The sequence below is a fragment of the Leptidea sinapis genome, chromosome 35 (assembly GCF_905404315.1).
Source record: "Leptidea sinapis chromosome 35, ilLepSina1.1, whole genome shotgun sequence".
NCBI lineage: Eukaryota > Metazoa > Arthropoda > Insecta > Lepidoptera > Pieridae > Leptidea > Leptidea sinapis.
The window spans coordinates 5,221,828-5,243,698 of NC_066299.1; the positions used below are offsets into that span (position 1 = coordinate 5,221,828).

At 34.3% G+C, this 21,871-nt stretch overlaps 1 protein-coding gene across 1 annotated transcript in view; it reads left to right on the forward strand.

Annotated features, from left to right (window-relative positions):
* Nucleotides 1-1,397: 1,397 nt before the first annotated feature.
* LOC126975339 (endoribonuclease Dicer-like) overlaps nt 1,398-21,871 on the forward strand; it is a 66,162-nt gene continuing 45,688 nt past the window's right edge. The window contains exons 1-14 of the mRNA XM_050823185.1: nt 1,398-1,407; nt 2,261-2,397; nt 4,273-4,513; nt 6,146-6,264; nt 7,058-7,176; nt 8,874-8,982; nt 10,610-10,785; nt 10,913-11,028; nt 12,081-12,210; nt 14,179-14,459; nt 16,711-16,891; nt 19,207-19,292; nt 20,416-20,554; nt 21,380-21,594. Of these exons, the coding sequence (XP_050679142.1) occupies nt 2,286-2,397; nt 4,273-4,513; nt 6,146-6,264; nt 7,058-7,176; nt 8,874-8,982; nt 10,610-10,785; nt 10,913-11,028; nt 12,081-12,210; nt 14,179-14,459; nt 16,711-16,891; nt 19,207-19,292; nt 20,416-20,554; nt 21,380-21,594 (2,024 nt within the window). The 5' untranslated portion in view covers nt 1,398-1,407; nt 2,261-2,285. The remainder of the gene's footprint in view (nt 1,408-2,260; nt 2,398-4,272; nt 4,514-6,145; nt 6,265-7,057; nt 7,177-8,873; nt 8,983-10,609; nt 10,786-10,912; nt 11,029-12,080; nt 12,211-14,178; nt 14,460-16,710; nt 16,892-19,206; nt 19,293-20,415; nt 20,555-21,379; nt 21,595-21,871) is intronic.

The window sequence follows — 21,871 nt, forward strand, 5'->3', positions numbered from 1 at the left end:
CTCACTGTACAGAATAAGTGAATTATATTTAAATTTTACATTCTTATGTCACTCACTGTACAGAGTAAGTGAATTATATTTAAATTTTACATTCTTAGTTCACTCACTGTACAGAGTAAGTGAATTATATTTAAATTTTACATTCTTATGTCACTCACTGTACAGAGTAAGTGAATTATATTTAAATTTATTATGTATATATCACTCACTGTACAGAATAAGTGAATTATATTTAAATTTATTATGTATATATCACTCACTGTACAGAGTCAGTGAATTATATTTAAATTTAACATGCTTATTTCACTCATTGTACAGAGTAAGTGAATTATATTTAAATTTTATATGCTAATATCACTCACTCTACAGAGTAAGTGAATCATATTTAAAAACTTACTGTACAGAGCAAGTGAATTTAAATTTTACGTGCTTATATTACTCACTGTACATAGTAAGTGAATTAATTATATTTAAAATTTACATGCTTATATCACTCACTGTACAGAGTAAGTGAATCATATTTAAATTTAACATGCCTCTATCACTCGCTGTACCGAGTAAGTGAATTATATTTAAATTTAACATGCCTATATCACTCGCTGTACCGAGTAAGTGAATTATATTTAAATTTAACATGCCTATATCACTCACTGTACACAGTAAGTGAATTATATTTAAATTTAACATGCCTATATCACTCACTGTACAAAGTAAGTGAATTATATTTAAATCTAACATGCTTGTACAACTCACTGTACAGAATAAGTGAATTATATTTAAATTTTACATTCTTATGTCACTCACTGTACAGAGTAAGTGAATTATATTTAAATTTTACATTCTTATGTCACTCACTGTACAGAGTCAGTGAATTATATTTAAATTTAACATGCTTATTTCACTCATTGTACAGAGTAAGTGAATTATATTTAAATTTTATATGCTAATATCACTCACTCTACAGAGTAAGTGAATCATATTTAAAAACTTACTGTACAGAGCAAGTGAATTTAAATTTTACGTGCTTATATTACTCACTGTACATAGTAAGTGAATTAATTATATTTAAAATTTACATGCTTATATCACTCACTGTACAGAGTAAGTGAATCATATTTAAATTTAACATGCCTCTATCACTCGCTGTACCGAGTAAGTGAATTATATTTAAATTTAACATGCCTACATCACTCGCTGTACCGAGTAAGTGAATTATATTTAAATTTAACATGCCTATATCACTCACTGTACACAGTAAGTGAATTATATTTAAATTTAACATGCCTATATCACTCACTGTACAAAGTAAGTGAATTATATTTAAATCTAACATGCTTGTACAACTCACTGTACAGAATAAGTGAATTATATTTAAATTTTACATTCTTATGTCACTCACTGTACAGAGTAAGTGAATTATATTTAAATTTTACATTCTTATGTCACTCACTGTACCGAGTAAGTGAATTATATTTAAATTTAACATACCTATATCACTCACTGTACACAGTAAGTGAATTATATTTAAAATTTACATGCTTATATCACTCGCTGTACCGAGTAAGTGAATTATATTTAAAATTTACATGCTTATATCACTCGCTGTACCGAGTAAGTGAATTATATTTAAAATTAAACATGCTTATATCACTGTACAGAGTAAGTGAATTGTGTTTAAATTTAACACGCTTATCTTATTCACTGCACAGAGTAAGTAAATCAAATTTAAATTTTACACATTGTTTTGTAGATCCCCTTGGATCACATCTTAATTGGACGTAATTCCAGAAAAACGTTCCAAACCCACAATCATGTCGAAATTGAGTTAAGAACACAAAACAGGTCACGATTCATTCGTTTCGTGATTAAAGGACTGACAAAAAATGGCAGCCCTACTATCCCTCTTTAAATGAAATCATGACTTACTAGCCCAACCCACATGTATGGAATACACTAATATTGATTAAACTTTAAACACGAATTCCTTAAAAAGTTAACAATTTGTTATGTTTTTTTAAAGTGATAATCCTCACTTCTAGGATTAATACACAAATAAAAATTGAAAAACAAAATTTTATGAACAATGCGGGACTCGAACCCACGACCTCTGGCGTTCCGTGCCAATGCTCTGAGCACTCAGAGCACTGGCAGACAGATTTGTTCACTGTAATTTATTCAGCAGATAACTCGATAATAATAATCAAAATATTTTAATAATGTTAGAAACAAAGAATTCTTCATAAATCCTTTATGTTCATAGGGCTGCTGGCATTTTGGCGGACTCAATGAGCAATCACCAAGGATACGCGAAAATAATAAGACATTCCTCTGAAAAAATATTGAATCTGATAAACATCCTTAAGCAATACGATCCAAATGTCTATGAAAAATCTACAGGTTTGTTTTAGATGATATGTTAGTTGAAGAAACTTGTAAACTTATGCTAGGTAACTTTAAGCAATAACAAACATGTTTAAATTCCGGCTAAGCAAAAAGTGAGTTTTCATTTGTCAATTTTGAGATGACGTTTGTTAATTGTTAACCGTAACCGTTAATGTTAAATAACGACCTGTCAAAAGTTTCAAATAAATATTTGATAATTTCTTTCATATAATATGATTCATTGAACACATTCTGCAGTTCTATGTTAAAGTCAGCGTTACTGTTACTATTCTATTATGTTAATAAGGGGACGAGACGAGCAGGACATTCAGCTGATGGTAATTGATACGCCCAAAAATTCTGAGCGGCACTACAACTGCGCTCGTCACCTTGAGACATAAGATGTTAAGTCTCATTTGCCCAGTAATTTCACTAGCTACGGCGCACTTCAGACCGAAACACAGTAATGCTTACACATTACTGCTTCACGGCAGAAATAGGCGCCGTTGTGGTACCCATTAACTAGCATCCTGTGCAAAGTAGCCTCCCACTGGTACACTATAACAGCTAATATGATTTAACCCAGGCTTAGATTTGAAAATTCAGTTGGGAAAATACCGATATACAGGCTGCATATAAACAAATTGGTCATACATCGATTGTAGCCCCTTCGCGGAATTTCTAGACTAATCAAGGTTTGACGAAAGCCCTTCGCCAAATCCCGCCATAAATCCAAGGCCTGCCTTTTACTGATCTGTTTTAGGCTAATGTAAAGTATCTAACTTTAATATGTTTCGATCTTTGGTCAGAAGATTCAACCTATATTTACTCGGATGTACTCAGTTAGTGCAGATCCAAAAAGCATTCTGTTCGTCTGTCTCACAAAATAAGTCATGTTATTCAAAGGCTATTACACCACATTCAACATTGTTCCTCAATATGATAATATCAATGTAATTTGATTTTGTTCATGTCATGTCATGAGTTTCTTTCCCTATCATCATGATTACTGTCCACCTCTGAGAAGTTTTGTGGAATAGAAGGAAAAAAGGGGTTTACGAGTCACGTATGGGTAAGTGATCACCCTTTTGAAACACTAGAGCAATCACAGGAGCGTCAACTCCTTTAAGTTTTTGCTTATTGTTTAAATTAAAAAGTTTTATTTTTCATTTAAATCTGCGACCGGTTTCAGAAGCCATTCACATGATGTCTTCAAGATTTTCGCGTGTGGAACTGTCCGTCCAACGAGGGCGTTGTTCTTATCTATTATACGGAGTCACATGTGATTTCTTTTGTGTCCCCTGTCATTTATTTTCCTCCTCGTCTCTGACGCTGGACATTTTCTGTGTGTTTTAATTCGATAGTTGTATGCATTCTCGTATGGTCGCTAACTATGTGCCTTATGAGAAAACGTCGTCGTCATGGTCGCTCAAAGGGCAATGGAGAGGGCTATGCTCGAAGTTTCCCTCCGAGATCGAATCAGAAATGAGGAGACCCGTAGGAGAACCAAAGTAACCGACATAGTTCAAACGATTGCGAAACTGAAGTGGCAGTGGGCAGGGCACATAGTTCGACGGACAGTTAAGTCCTCGGAATGGCTCGGTTTTGGTAGGCCCCCAATAAGATGGGCCGACGATCTGGTCAAGATCGCCGGAGTATGTTGGATGAGGGCAGCCCAGGACCGATCGTCGAGGAAATCTTGGGGGAGGCCATTGTCCAGCAGTGGATGTCTTCTGGCTGATGATGATGATGCATTCTCTCTATTTTTTCTTCATGTGTTTTTATATGTGTGTCAAAAAAATATTTTTGCATAACAATAGGTAAGTGCGTATTTGAATGCAAGCCTATCTCAAGTTTTGTTTTTGTTTATGAAAATTTCTTAATTTCCAGCATCGCTTGAAGTAAACCATGCCAGGAAACCGTTGTCATGTATAATATTCACTCAGGAGAGATTCACTGCGAAGATTATATACAATATCTTAAAAGCTGCTAAAGAAACGAATCCCGAAGAGTTTGCATTTCTCCAACACGACTTCATAGTAGGATTCAATATCAATCCATATAATAACACCAGGGAACAGCATTATACAAAAAAGCAAAGCCATATGGCTCTGGAACGATTCAGAAATGGGTGACAATTATTTAAATTTTCATTTAAATTTATATAGTGTTTTTATTTTCATTATTTATTCGCAATTCTCTGTAGAACATTTGAATTCTACATGCTGAGGTCTTGGACCGATAATTTAATATACGCAACAACTTCGATTATGACTTATTGTATTAAATTTAAGATTTCCGTTTTCAATTAAAATTAATTTGTTTTATTTAGGGAGTGACATAATTTTCTCTGTTCTCATATACGGATGAAGCGAAAGAGAATCAAGTGTCATCTAAAGATTTTGCTCGATCGCTTCGAGAAACTCGGTGGGCTTTTTTTTGTATATAAAAATATATACAAAACACTAAGTTTCTTGCGCCCATTCTTCTCAGGTCTGAGGCAGTCCTTTTTGAATGGGTGGTAGTTTTTGACGTTCAATAAGTGATTTTGAATAAAAATATTTGAATTTTGAATTTTTAAGCGTAGAGATGAGCAAGTCACATAGTTTTTTTTGTATATAAAACTATGGATTACAATATGGTATTGTAGGTACAATAAACATTTATAATTAAAGAGCCTGAGGGTGTTCCTTTCACTCCCAGTCTGTGGTTATTAAGAAAATCGTACATACTATAGTAACCTTTCCCACACAATTTTTTTTTAACAATTCTTTTAAATTTCGTAACACTTTTGTTTTGTACATTATCTGGGATCATATTGTAGTAGCATATACATCACCCAACAAAAGACTTACTAACTCTCGACCCAACCGCGTAGTAGGTATAACAAGTTTGTCTGTTCCTCGCTCAGCTTAGTTGTATCAATTTTATTTGAGACTAGGTGACCCAGCAAACGTTGTATTGCCATATATAGTAAAAAGAAAAAATCAAGAATTAAAAATTTTTGGGTATAAAAAATAGATGACGACCGATTCTCAGACCTAACAAATATTAAATCGTACATAAAATCTACCAACTATAGGTAGCTAAAATTATGTTTGTTATACCTCCTGAGAAAGACAGAAAGATATAAAGATTTTAATTCGTTATTCATTTTAAACTATTCTTTCAATTTCATTTCTGAACGACGCGGGACACATCAAAGGAAAAACAATATTGTTGTTTTTATGTAATTCCGAGCATATTTTTATTCACCTTTTAAATCTTCTCTGGAGTTCCACGAATAATTCAAGACCAAAATTTGCCAAATCGGTCCAGCCGTTCTCGAGTTTTAGCGAGACTAACGAACTGCAATTCATCTATACTAATATTATAAAGCTGCAGTGTTTGTTTGTTTGTTTGTTTGTTTGAACGCGCTAATCTCTGGTACTACTGGTCCGATTTGAATGATTCTTTCAGTGTTGGGTAGTCCATTTATCGAGGAAGGCTATGTTTTTTTTTTCAAAATTAGAGATCCGTAATAAAATTGCGATTTTGTAACACAAGGTGTAAAATCGAAAACCTATTTTTGCGTGCGCTGCAAAAACTATTGACAATAGAACAAAATGATGTACAGGCTATAATATAGGCAATATTTTATTACTTATAAAACTATCGCGTGAATTATACTTTATATGGCAAAACAACGTTTGCCGGGTCAGCTAGTTTTTATATATATAGATTACACATTACAGTGTATGTATAATATGTTAATTTATTCCAGAGAGTTAAATTGCTTGATATCAACTCGGATATTGGAGGAAGGGGTTGATATACCACAATGCCTGCTTGTGGTTAGATACGATTTGCCAACAGAGTATAGATCTTATATACAAAGTAAAGGTAAAGTAAAGTGTCATATAAGTTTCTATTTACCTGGGAAAAATTAAAATATAAGCTCCGCTAATATATTTGCCCAAATATTAATAATTTATTACATTTTAAACTCATATCTAAGATTCGGCTGAATATTTGCAAACCTTTTCCATTTCATTCTCTGTTATATAACTTTTCTGCGCCATGTTTTTCCTGCCACGGCCATCATTTCGTCTTCCCCCCGAACTGTTTACGTCGTTTTTTCTTTCTTTTTCTATGACTCGAGTATCGTAATACTAGATCTACTTTCCACTTATTGAAACCTGTTTTGTTTCTGAATATGCAATATTGAAACTTAAACGATGGCACAACGAATTGAGGCTATAAGGGCTTATTTTTTCTTGCAATAGTGGCTACGGAATCGAGCAATGTAAAGTACTGCAACCTGCTAATATCAATTTAAATCCTGTACTGATAAATTAAAAAAAAAATTGAAGTAGGCGTTACTTTGCAGAAATCCATAATTATACAAATGATTTGAGTTTTCTTTAGTGTTAATTCCGCCAATATTTGTCACTTTTGGCACGAGACTGAATTGAACTGAACCGAGTCTCGAGCCAGATATTGGCGAGACAACACGTCCTGAGGATGTCTCGTGTAGAGGCGAAACACGTGTCGAATTGTTTGAAGACAAATATTGGCGGTATTAACACTAAAGAAAACTCAACTCATTTGTATCCTCTACTGATGATTAATTGGTGTCACAACTGCTGCTTTAATTTTACTAATTCTATGTTAATGTTTCTTGTTTTTGTTTTAGGTCGCGGTAGAAGCAAAGACGCGTCATATGTATTATTAGTATTGAACGATCCGGAGATACGATCAAAATTTATGAGTAAATACCAAACATTTATTGAAATTGAAAGTAAATTGCGTCAGGTAAGAAATAGTACAAATTTATAGCAATAAACAAAAAACTAAAGTATATCAAATGTAAAGATTTGATGACATTTATGAATACCTGTTTAAGTGGTTCTGTTATGCATTCTGACTTAGATGATATTGTCTGTTATGGGTAGATGTATATCTAACAAGCTGTAGCTAAGTATCATTACATATGAACAGTGTATCAACGAGGCTGGGGATATGACGGCATCACTCGATCTTATATAATATAGTATTAAAAACGGAGTAGTGGCCTTAATTACTCAACGCTTTGCCACGAATGTGATCTAGATGTTAATAACTCATCTCCGTGGCTATCATGAACTATATTAAATCTGTCACTCAGAGCCTACATAACTATCTAAGTGATGTAGAAGTGGATACATCATTCGAGTTAGATAGTTGATTTAATATAATATGAGAAAGTAATGGCTTAAAATATATATTTGTAAAATATATTTACATTTTTGTCTTTGTAACCTACTTGTTGTGGGTTAATTCAGTCTTCAATTCACAACGGTCCATCAATTGTGGAAAAGTAAATTACTTTTTCACAAGAATTTCAGAGTTATGAATAAAATGATCTAGATAAAATACTAATGCAGATCGGGGTAATAGATAGCCCTGAGTACAAAGGCTGTCTGATCACAACGGTCACTTATAAAATCCTGGAATGTACAGAGATAGCCGACTGACAAAAATCTTCAAAAGTACAAAGTTTGAACAAAACAAGTTTTTGTCTGTAAACATCCCAAGAAGGTTTTGAGTTTGTGGCAGTCGGCTGATTGGAATAATCTGCTAACCCTGACCCAATGAAAGAGACTAATTACCGAAATGAGAGTACCCATACCCATTTGGATATGCGAGTTTCTTATCAGTTCTTTTCCTCTTGTCGAAAGCCCCTTTACGCACTGATGTAGCTTGATGACGTTAACCAAGTCTTGTTGCATTATGTTATGTTATTTTCACTTGCTATGGTAAATAAATAAATAAATATCTAATATATAAAATTCTCGTGTCATGGTGTTAAACATTGAACTCATCCGAAACGGCTTGACCGATTGTCATGAAATTTTGAGTGCATATTGGGTAGGTCTTAGAATCGGACATCTATTTTTCATCCCCCTAAATGTTAAGTTTTGGTCCACACGATTTTTTTGACATTTTTTTTTTTAATTTTTTTGATTATGAGTCAGCATTAAAAAATACATACAACTTCAAATTTTCACCCATCTATGACGAACAGTTACTTTTGTATCGCGATTTTAATATCGGCAATACAACGTTGGCTGGGTCAGCTAGTATATATATATATAGATAAGGCATTATATAAGGCTATATTTTGCTCCATAAGGCTTAATTAGTTCCTAGGTTTCGCAGAAAAGATCAATCACCATGTCACATCTTAAGCGAATGCATTTCGCTTAACACTTATTAGCAGCCAGCATCTGGAAGGACAATATGAATTCACATCAGAATTTATGAAACTTCTCAAAGTCCAATATGAGCTCTTTGGCAGATAGGAATTGATAAAGGATATAATAGATCCAGCAAAAATTGCACACCATTAGAATTAAAAAATGGAGTAATAATAATTATCTAGTGAATGGTAGGCGTTCCCTTTTGTGGCATAACAAAAAAATATCTTCAATAACATTATAAGAGTATTTTATTGTTTATTCTATTTTTAGCTGTTGGTAGGCAAATCTTTGGAACGTATTGCGCCTACTGCAGAGGATATTAAGACTTCATTGTATGAAGAGGACGAGATACCGCCTTACATTAATCCGCATAATGGAAGTTAGTATATGTATAGTAGAACGCAGAATTATTATGGAGAAAGAGCTAGAAGGTTTCTAAACTGTTAAACAGTATGCCTAGGCATATCAGAAATGAGCCAATACCGAAAGTGAGCATAAAAGGAACATTCTAGCTCATTTGCTAAGAAACTGAAAGGATAGCCGGTGGTAATTGTAATATCTGTATAACTTTAGTTGCTGTTTCTCTGCCAACAAACTGCTATGCAGTTTTGCGGATGTCTGTATTTTTATTCTGCTGTATTTGGTGTGAATAAAGGCTTTTTATTATTATTATATAATAAAAAATACATCAAAATATTATGTACGCGTCGAGTGCCTCCGCAGCGCGTTGTTTTCAGATCGATACGACTAGAGTACCTTCAAAAAGCTAATATATTCGCGTAGAAGCGCGGTCTTGCTTTTTTTATCCCTCTGTTGTTGTAAGAGTATGGGCGGCGGTTATCACTTATTCAAATTCAAATATTTTTATTCAAAATAGAATATAATATTACTTATTGAAAGTCAACCACTACCAACTGTTCAAAAAGTATACCTCACACCTAATAAGAAACTGACGAGACTCGGCGGGCTTCTTTTTTTTTATAAATATGGTTACAAAGTAATATCGTACAATAAAATTTATTATTTTTAGCACCAGGACAGTCGCTCCATTTCCAATCTGTGGTATCATTAAGAAAGTCAATTATGTTATAGTAACCTTTACCACACAAGCAATTTTTAACAATTCTTAAAAAAAAAAACAAAAAACGACAGATATATATACAGCATAAGCATAAAATACATCCAATATTTAAAATGTAAATTTATTGTGCAAAATTTGCTTTGACACTGGCCATAAGATAGAAGCTCTAAATATTTGGCTCGTCTACAAAAGAAATACGTAAATAATGATAAAAAATCTTGGTCGTAGTGACAGATATGTCTGGTTACCATATTGTTTTGTTCATTCGGGTTCTGACGAACATCGTGATTGACTGTGCTCTACTTGCTTTTCGTTTATATATTAAACTATATTTTATATAAAATTTATTGAATTAGGCGTTACTTTGCGGAAATCCGTAATTATACCAATGATTTAAGTTTTCTTTAGTGTTAATTCCGCCAAAATTTTTATTTACATGTCTTGTGCCAGATTTTGGCGAGACAACACGTCCTGAGGATGCCTCGTGTAGAGGCGAAACACGTGTCGAATTGTTTTAAAAACAAATATTGGCGGAATTAACACTAAAGAAAACTTAGATCATTTGTATATTTTATATGTTTATATAATCAATATGGGTCAATGAAGGTGCTTTTTAATCTATATATATAAAAGAGAATGTATGTTTGTATGTTCCCTAATAACTCCTAAACTATTCGACCGATCTCAATGGATCTTTTGTAATAGATTCGTTGAAGCTCAAGGAAGGTTTACATATATAGTTTGTCGTGTCACGATCCCACCCACGCATTTACCATATCTCTCGAACCGTTTATTGACAGAACAACGTCTGTCGGGTCAGCTAGTAAGATGTACCTATACTATATACATGTTTATGTAGCGGTATATTGTGTATCTTATATTATTTGCCCATACATAATTACTTCAGTATAATTTTTATTTACAGATCGTCTCTTTTCATCAGCAGCAATTAGTTTACTGTGTCGGTATTGCTCAGTGTTGCCACACGATCAATTTACCACTATCGCGCCGATGTGGGTTCTAGAGACGGATTATGAAAAGAACAAACATATCATAACCATCTTTATGCCTTTGGCTTGTCCTATTAAAACACCAATCAGGGTACGTACATAGTATTCGTAATAAAAAATTAATGTAAAAAGTTATCACTCGTACACACCACAGTACGTAAAGTTAATGTTATTGAAAAAGAATTTTATTCAATTTATTTACAGTAGTTGTTTTCCAGAGTGATCCTTTTGTAAATAAGAAGACTGCTAGAAGATCGGCCGCGCTAAAAGCTTGTGTCCTGTTGCACCAAATCGGCGAATTAGATGAGCAAACGATGTTGCCCAAGGAATATGGGTTTGTTACTTGTACTTACAGTGTAATATAAAGTAAAACAATTGTAAAATTGTATGAGACTCGCTCGATCCTGTAGACAAACTGTGTAAACAGTACTAATCTGTTTGTTTATAATCTTAATATAAATTAGGTGTCACGTTGTTTGTCTGCGATGGACTCCTAAACTAATGAACGGATTTTAATGGGGATTACTTCAAGGAGTGCAGTTTTTTTTATGGAATAGGAGGACAAACGAGCGTACGCCACAAGTTAGGATATCATCCCCACCATCTGGATGTGTGGCGGTCCTCCACAGTGCGGTTTTCAAGGTGCTTTCGTCCTCGTACTACAACGCTGTGGAATGAACTTCCTTGTGCGGTGTTTCCGGGACGATACGACATGGGTACCTTCAAAAATAGCGCGAACACCTTCCTTAAAGGCCGGCAACGCTCTTGTGATTCCTCTGGTGTTGCAAGAGAATGTGGGCGGCGGTGATCACTTAACACCAGGCGACCCGTACGCTCGTTTGTCCTCCTATTCCATAAAAAAATGGGACTGCGAGAGTTTTTCTTAAGATTAAAGTGGTGAATAGAATACAATAAAAATATATTAATTTACCATAGGGAGTGACAATAACATAACATATTGTCAACTACACTTGGCAAACGTCATGAAACTACATCAGTTCGTAAAGGGGGTTTGACACAACTGATAAGAAACTCCCAGCCTATCTTTTAAATCATATAACAACTTAGCCTTCTTAATATAATATTAAACAATCTTAGAAATCTTTTTAAATTTAATCCATAACTATGAATCCTCTATATAATCTACTATACTATAGGAAGCTTTCTTTATCAAAGAAGCTTTAATATATTTCTTGAATTTGAGCCTTAGTATTTGGTATTATATTGTAAAGTTTTTAACTCTAGCTAACTTATTATAGGCATTTTTCCTCTTGAATTGAATGAATTCAAATCGCAATTTTTCTTGAATTCAGTAATATTTTTTCTTAAATCTTAAGATCCCAAAAACATTAAAATTGTAAGTAAATTGATTTCTTTCACTTTCAGAAAAGTAGATTACGATAGTTTGAATATAAAAGATTGTTTCCCCAACTGGCCGGAGGAGGATGATGTGAAACTGAATAAAAATGCGCCCTACCCAGGCACAAAAGCCCGAGTTAGGAAGCATAAAAAAATTGTAAGTACTTAGACATTTTATTTTGTGGGGATTTCATTCCGTTTCTCTTTATATTATAAACTTAGATAATTTATACGTGAAGATAGAGTCTATTGCTGTTAGACCAGCGATAAGAGCTACGTCTTACACTCGCGATTTGTATGACAATTTATGTTAGAGTCAGAGAGTTAGAGTCCTTTGTGTCAGTCATTATTATGAGTTATAATCATAGCGTCTTCTTTTTATTCCAATACGGGATGACACGAGCAGGACGTTCAACTGATGGTTATTGATACGCCCTGCCCCCTACAATGCTGCGCTGCTCAAGATTGTTAAAAAACTCAAAAATAGATTAACGCGAGTGTTGCACATTTAAATAAAACACTTTTAAAGGATTAAAACGCGTGTAATTGTAACGGTTTTACATTAGGTGTTTGAGTAAAAGTTACATGCAGTCCCCCTGAAAACGAGATCTGGAAAGGTCTTGAAACGTCGGGTTAACTCAAATAAAAATGTAACTTTTACGCAAATATCTCATGTAAAACCGTTACAATTTCACGCGTTTTAATCCTTTAAAAGTGTTTTATTTAAACTCAAAAATTCAGAGCGGCATAACAACTGCGCTCGTCACCTTGAGACATAAGATGTTAAGTCTCATTTGCCCAGTAATTTCACTAGCTACGGCGTCCTTCAGACCGAAACACAGTAATGCTTACAAATTAATGCTTCACGGCAGAAATAGGCGCCGTTGTGGTGCCCATAATCTAGCCGGCATCCTGTGCAAGGGAGCCTCCCACTGGTAAATAAAAAAATCTTCGATCAAATACATTCGCTTGGTCGGTAGTTCCCCCGTTCATTCGCTGTAAGCATCACAATTCATTCCTTTTGAAGGATGAGCCCATAAAAAATAGTAGAGTACAATATTATTGAAACGTATGTCAAATACACTACTGATAAAACTTTTATTGAGTTTACTTTGTCTTACTGAAAAATATAACAGTTGAATTCTGAAACTTGCAAGAACTTTCCAGTGGTCCTAATATGACATATCAAGCCTGTTTGAAGTGTAAACAAACTTCTTCGCGCTTAGCAAATTATTTCGTGGATATTGAATGACGCCGGGCAGTCACGCTCGGCTTTGTAATGCTCATTCGGTCAAAGTTGGTTCGAGTCGCTTAAGGCAGCAAGATCAATCAGGGCACCATACAAATATTGTAAAGGGAACTGAAAGTAGTTTTATTTCGTATTGTCGCTTGATGAAGATTTGTCTTCTGTCGTGTAGTAACTAAGCATATACATAATTCTATTTATGTAATAATAATAATTTATTTTGTTTTATTCATCTAGAACAAGGTCCTATCGTAGAAAATAACCACGCATAATATTTAACTAAACCACTTAACTCCAAATTAAATAATATTAAACAGTGGGGCGCTTTAAAACTTTAAAACTGAAAATGGTTTACACCCAAATTAGGAGCGCTATTAATGAAGTTTATCAATCTGTCTGTGCAAAGCCGGGATGAGTAGCTTGTATTATTAATACCTATAATAATAATATTGACACACTTTTTACACAAATTATCTTGCCCCAAGTTAAGCATATATAGCCTGTGTTATGGTTTACAAGACAATGATATATTTAATACAATATACCTACTTACTTAAACATACATAAATACATTTAAACATCCATGACTCGGAAACAAACAAACAAACGATGTAAAAAAATGTAATATTAGTACGCCTATCTATGGCGTAGCGTGCCTTGGCGGGGCCCCGTATAAAAATATGCTTGGGGGCCCTTATAAGATAAAAAATGTTGGTATAAAATTAAATGAAATATTTATTCATCATAATTATCTGTTCACTGTCAACTGACAACTGTCACTGTTTCCAAGCGGCAAGCAGCAAAACCGCACGTCGGTCGTTTGATGCGGCGGTAGCTACGCCCCTGACGCTTATTACAAATAGTGCATTTTTTTTTCAGTATTCAAAGTATCTGCAGAGTATCCCGTCATTCGAATCAAAAAAGTTTTATTTGCATATCATCAAATTGGACGTCGCATTTCCCAAGCCGCAAGAATCGCGAGAGGCGGCGTTGTATGAACTACTTGGAAGTGGGCATGGCTACGGGCTGTTGACTATAAATCCGTTGCCGAACCTATGTCAGTTTTCAATGTTTCTGACTGTCGGAGAAGTGAATACATCTTTGAAAATGAATTATGCGGTCATCACGCTAAGTTCGGAGCTGTTCAGAATAATTAAACGGTGAGTAATAATTATGAAACTATACTAGGTAAAATATGCATAATATGTTAAAATGTGTGAACTGCAACTTTTACACTAGACATAAACATAAAATTGCCATACCCAGTTTTAGAACCACTAAGGCAATTTTTTATTTTTTTTACACACTTTTACACAAATTATCTTGCCCCAAACTAGGCATGGCCTGTACTATGGGTACAAGACAATGATATATTTAATACAATATACTTACTTAAACTTACATAAATACATATAAACATCCATGACTCGGAAACAAACATCCATATTCATCATATAAATGATTCCACCTACCGGGATTCGAACCCGGGACCTCTAGCTTAGTAGTAAGGGTCACAAACCATTCGGCTATGCGGTCGTCAAGATAAGGCAAAATAAGGCATTTTTGGGAAATTCTGTTAGATTGTATAATAAACTACCCACGACCATAACAGAATTGACTGACAAAACGTACAAGACATAATATGTAAAATTATAATATTAAACATAGGGGTTATTATAATATATATATTTGAGGATGAAGAAGTTTGGCGTACCTTGCATCGCGAGTTTCTGCGACCCCAATACCTCCACTACTAACGTATTTTTAATTAACTACGTAATTTACTTTTTGCGCATTTGTTTTTGTAATAATAATTATTTTTTGACTCATTTTGAATGATTTTATAATTGTTTTTCATTTTCTTTTTTTTTTATTGTCAGAAATAATACGAAAGTTCTTGGGATTCACTGCACCGTATGTGATAACAGTGTGTACATTCATGATGTTATACCTCATATATATTTTATTCTGTCTGCAATGGCTGAAAGTATTGAATTACCTTGCATACGTTATTAATTGTCATATATTATAATAATAATATTATAAAGTTGGACCCAACAGATGTTGTAAAATATGTTTATCTACAACCATGCTTTAAATCCTCTATTAAAGATTCTGAAACAGTTAGCTTATTGCCAACATTAAAACACCCAATGTTCTAATAACCATTACATCATCCAAACGAGTGTTTTAATGTTGTACTGAATTTCATAACAACACTCCTATGTTTTTTTTCGATCCCTTCATGCGCAAAGAGTTTCAACAGACAGCCACATTCTTATTGCTCGATGCGTGGTATCTGTATGAATTTCAAAAAAAGAACATTTTCGTTTACGCGCGTTCCACACAACCAAAACGTCGCGCGCCGTAAAAAAAAAGGTTATTCGAATCCCCGCCATTTTTCTTCGATATTTTTATTATTTTGTTTACAAAAAATGAGCGATTCATTTTGCAGCTGCAAAAGAACATTATATTCGAGTGAATTTTAATTATTGAACTACACAAAATGTAAATTACTACTAAAATAAATAATTGTTTCATTAATACTTAGTTTATTTGTATATAATCAGTAATGAATCATATTAGGTTACTACTGGTGTTTTAATGTTAGCAGTAAGCTAACTGTTTCAGAATCATTTAGAGGATTCATATTCTGGGTGTAGATAAAGTCTTGTAAATAACTGTTGATAATTAGGTATTAAAACACTCATGTGATACTATAATCACACATTCGTGTTTTAATACCTCTTATTACACAACAGTTGCATAATTAACTATTTATCTACACCCATGCTTTAAATCCTCTATTAAAGATTGTAAAACAGTTAGCTTATTGCCAACATTAACACACCCAATTTCCTAATAACCATTACACCATCCAAACGAGTGTTGTAATGAAATTCAGTACAACATTACATCATCCTTTTTCATTACAACACTCTTTTTGATGATATTATGGCTACTAGGACTGGTTTTTTAATGTTGGCAGTAAGCTGTTTCAGAATCTTTTATAGAGTATTCATATTATGGGTGTAGATAAAGTATTGTATGCAATTGTTGATAGTTAGGTATTAAAACACTCATGTGATAAACCCACATACGCGTTTTAATAAACGTTATTACACAACAGTTGCATAAAATAACTATTACATATTATGATTTTATGAATTCAAAACAATTACTTATTTTTAAGGTGATATACCTCACTTCTGGGATTAATTATCCAAATTAAATATGTAATCAAAATTTATGAACGATGCGGGAGTCGAATGGTTGACTCAGTTGGTAAGAGCGTTCGCGAAGAGGTCGCGGCTTCGAGTCCCGCATCGTTCATAAATTTTGGTTAAAAATTTAATACTTATTATAAATTCGTCAAAGTTGGAGGATAAGGAGTTTGTTTTATTGTTCCAGGTACCATTTTTTCGTTTTCGACCAAGTGTTGGAAATAGCTAAACAGTTTCTTGTATATGACGGAACCACCAATGGCTTGTACGTGGTTCCCATAGTCACTAGTGATCATATTTCCTATGAAATCAACTGGGGAGCTATGGATTATAAAGAAATACAACCTATTTATGTGCCCTCTGACACTGTAAGTATAAAGTGATGCTGAAGAATTTAATACAGCGTGCGTATCATTCATTTAGTTCATTAAAAAGAAAGCAATTTCTGCTAAGTCCAACCTTACTGCAGAATGTACTACCTAAGGCGGTTTATCCAGGTCGATTCATCGTAAGGGCTTTCAAAAATAGCTGATATACAGAGTGTAATCGTGAAGTTAAGCGATTATTGCCTAACTATTACAGATATATAAAAAACTTTAAACTGATATTGAATGTACGTTTCCTATTGAGTAAAACTAGTATCGGAATACTGGGTCTCGAAATCTCGAGCAATTGAAAATTTCGTGGTCATCTGGAGGGCAAAGCCAAATTGGCTTCAAAGAAAGTGGGCGTCATTAATAGAGCACGACAATACTTCAAGCCGGCCCACATTCAAGCGCTCTACAAAGCGCAGGTCCGGCCGCACATGGAGTATTGCTGTCATCTCTGGTCTGGCGCACCCCAGTATCAGCTCGATCCATTTGGCCGGGTGCAACGCAGAGCAGCTCGAATTGTCGGGGACCCAGTCTTCTGTGAACGGCTGGATCACTTGGCGTTGCGTAGAGTCGTCGCTTCATTGTGTGTCTTTTACCGCATTTATCACGGGGAGTGTTCCGAAGAGCTGTTTAATCTGATTCCTGCCGCCGAATCCCACCTTCCCACGACACGCCACAAGTTAGGATATCACCCTCACCATCTGGATGTGTGGCGGTCCTCCACAGTGCGGTTTACAAGGAGCTTTCTACCACGTACTATAAAGCTGTGGAATGAACTTCCTTGTGCGGTGTTTCCGGGACGATACGACATGGGTACAACGCAATCACACCTTCAAAAAAAGCGCGTACAACTTCCTTAAAGGCCGGCAACGCTCCTGTGATTCCTCTGGTGTTGCAAGAGATTGTGGGCGGCGGTGATCACTTAACAACAGGTGACCCGTTCGCTCGTTTGTCCTCCTATTCCATAAAAAAAAAAGATACAAAAAACTTTAACTGTACTGAAAATGTAAAAAAAAATCGTACATATTGTATTCTATTCAATTTATTCATTCGTCTTAGTGTTAAACATAATGCTTATCTGACTTCTTCAAGTAGGTCCAAGAACCCTTGTATTTTTTTTTGTATTTACAAAATAATAAAAAAAAAAACAAATATTAATAGATGTTTATCTAGATTCTAGATGAATGATCGTGGTTCAAACTTTAAGACCCGTTTTTGATTAGTAGTTTAGATTAGCAAAAATTGTCAGCAATTCAAGTATCCAGAGTACGTGATGTGTCGTTATAGTTCGTCAGATAATAAAAGAATAAAGGGTTCTGTGAATATATTGTTGTACAATATTGCTGTTATAGATTTTTTTTTATGGAATAGGAGGTCAAACGAGCGTACGGGTCACCTGGTGTTAAGTGATCACCGCCGCCCACATTCTCTTGCAACACCAGAGGAATCACAAGAGCGTTGCCGGCCTTTAAGGAAGGTGTACGCGCTTTTTTTGAATGTACCCATGTCGTATCGTCCCGGAAACACCGCTCATTCCATAGCTTTGTAGTACGTGGAAGAAAGCTCCTTGAAAACCGCGCTGTGGAGGACCGCCACACATCCAGATGGTGAGGATGATATCCTTACTTGATAGATTGACCACTTTATGTTATATGTGTGGCAACTATTTTCCATCAATACACATTATACCCTCAGATAATTAATTATACGTCTAGATCTGTAGTGTGCGTAACCAGCTACGTCTTACACTCGCGATTTGTATGTCACTTTGTGTTAGTGTGCGTCCATTGCTCAAAATACAGGTTATCTGTCAACCACAACGTTAATACAGCTGTCACAGTCTATCTATACGTATAAATGATCTAAGATATACAGGATGCCATAGCCTTTTTCTGCCGTGAAACAGTATTGTGCAAACATTATTGTATTTCGATTTCAAGGGCGACATACCTGGTGAAATTACTGGGCTAAAGATACTTAACATCCTGTCTCAAACTTACGAGTGATGAATGATGACCTGCCTGCTTTGTAATTCACAGAGTGTACCACTTAAGGAAAACGTCTTGCTAGTCTCATCATTGAAAAAAAAAATACTATTTACAGTGATGCACAGTAAGAAATTAAAAAAAAAATACTATTTGGAGTATTGAAGTTTGGCTAAAATTAAGAGTACACTGTGAAACGGATACGTAAAATGATAATCGCAATTGAATACTGACATTGCATGGAGAGATACCCGTTGAATACACTGGCTACTTTTAATAGTTAATGACTACGACATTAACATTCATAATATAACCATCTTTCAGGAAAGAAAATCCTTAAAAGTGGACCAGAAGACGTACAAACATTCAGTTGTAACACCTTGGTACCGGGCAACTAGCTTCCCAGACAGGTAACAAATATTGATCCACTATAGCCACTGCGTTAGTGACTCAGCCTACTGAGCTAAAGGTCCCGGGTTCGAATCCCGGTAGCCGCAATCATTTATATGATGAATATGAATGTTTATTTCCGACTCATAGATGTTTAAGTATGTACCTATATTGTATTAAATATATCGTTGTCTTGCCTATAGTACAGCCTGTACTATAGGCAAGACAACCATGACAAAAAAAACAAACATTACTAAATTTACAGAACTATGATTACATTAAATTAAAACTATCAATACGGGGAAGTGTCCCAAGAATACTGGCAGCATTTTCACGTTGGATAGCTAGGCTGATCCGTTATCTCTAAATAGCTTGGGTTACCAGTAGCCCTTTTGAGGCGTGAATATAGTACATTGTACATTCATAAATAATCCCAGAAGTGAGGGTTATTACTTAAAAAATAACAAAATGTAATGATCTTCTCTTATTATGGGATAATATTATGATTTTTTTCTATCGTGAATGTTTTCAATAATGGTGACTGTTTAAGCCATTTTTTTTCATGTAAACTGTCATGCCTAGTTTGGGGAAAGAAAATCTGTGTAAGAGTGTGTCAGTACTCTTATTTTTATATATTTTTTAACCATTTAATTTAGTGAAGAGGCAACTAGACCATTGTGATTTTAATACACGATCTTACTTCTAAGCCCTAATGTGTTTGCATAATGTACCTTTATAATATGTCAATATCAAAGAAACTTTATTCAAATATGCTTAAACGAAGAGTTTTGAATCATGGTATGTGTTACATGTATACTAATAGTATATAGTGGAAAGATTTGGTTTTTTGGATAAATGTATTTTAGTTTTCATGGATAAACCCAAAAACCATTTGACCAATTTATACAATTGTTATATTTGATTTAAATAAAATGGTTGCCTGGAAGAGATCACTATATTATAGTCTATATGCGGCCACCATTTGCACCATACGATATTAATAATTCTGTTAGTACTAATATACGAGTTATTAATAACATAATAATTATAACAATATTGCTAATTATAGTTAACAATAGGTACGTTCATTTATTTAAAATATTAGTTATTTATAAAAAATAAAAGAAAAGTGTTTATTTTTAGGTATATTGTCTCAAATGTCTTAGAATATATGACACCAGATTCTCCGTTTGATTTATCTTCTATGGGCTCGTATGCGGACTATTATAGTACCAAATATAATTTAGATATACAAGGACCAAGAGATCAACCAATGCTTGAGGTAAGGAATTGTGCATTGTTTTTAGTTAGGTATTTTATTCAAGGCTGAGTAAAATTAGGGATTGTACATCTCCACATAATACAAGCGATTACAGTGTGTAAAATAAATTTTGTACAAATTAAATTTGGCATCAAAATTAATCCCAGAAGTGAGAGTTTCACTTTAAAATTACAAATTGTAATAAATGTTGTATTGATACCTCAATTCCATAGTGTAGCAAGTTTGAAATTCAGTAAGTTTAAGTAAGGTATGTGAAATTGTTCCATAAACGATGACCACTATAACCACAGAGAAAGAAGTTGATAAATGAATACTGAATTCATTCATACTTGATGTTACCTTCAATATTTCTTCATAAGTCTAGGATAGTCACGTTTCAAACAGTAACAAGTAGAGTTGTTTTTTTAATTTTGTTTGTGAGTCTTTTTCTGAATTGTTACTCTTTGGAACTGAGGTATCGGTATGACCGATCGGTTGGCTCAGTGGAAGAGCGCTCTCAAAAAACCCTAGTGGTCGCGGGTTCGAGTTCCGCATCGTCATAAATTTTGGTTATAAATTTAATTTAATTAATCCCAGAAGTGAGGGATATCATTTTAAAAATAACAAATTACCGATAATATATATACTATTCCTACAACAAAAGGCTAGCAGTTGGGGTTGAATATAGGCGGTTATATTCACGCAGAAAAATTAAAAATAAATTATATTACATTGTATCTCGGAAGGTGCCTTCATATAGATTCCATATAAATATTTTCAACATTATTATTAGTTACATAAAGAACACTTTTGCTAAACTGTTCCATTTTGAATGATATTTTTCAGGTGAGAAACATCAGTAGTCGCATGAACTGTCTTCAGCCCAGAGCAGCGACACTTACAGGATTAACAGACAAGCAACAGAGACTGATATCCAATGCTCAGGGTGATGATAAAATTAACAAATTCAAGGAGATATTCGTTCCGGAGTTTTGTAATCACTACGAGTACCCAGGAGTATTGTGGTATAAGGCCATAATGCTCCCCAGCATTATTCACAGGTAACTCTTAGAATTGTGTACCTTTATCTCTACGATGTACGATGTTCAATAGGAGGCATGACCTGATGATATTCTATCTATTTATCATTTTATTGTGGTTATCATTTCACATATAAGTTTTTTATGGAATAAGTTATAGGACAAACGTTCGACATTATGGTAAGTGATCACCAACGCCTATGGTCTCTTGAAACTCCCAGTTATAGAGAACAGAGTGGTAAAGAAAACAGGAATGTTGTGACTGTCTAGCACTAACGGCTGTTCCCAATATTCAGCC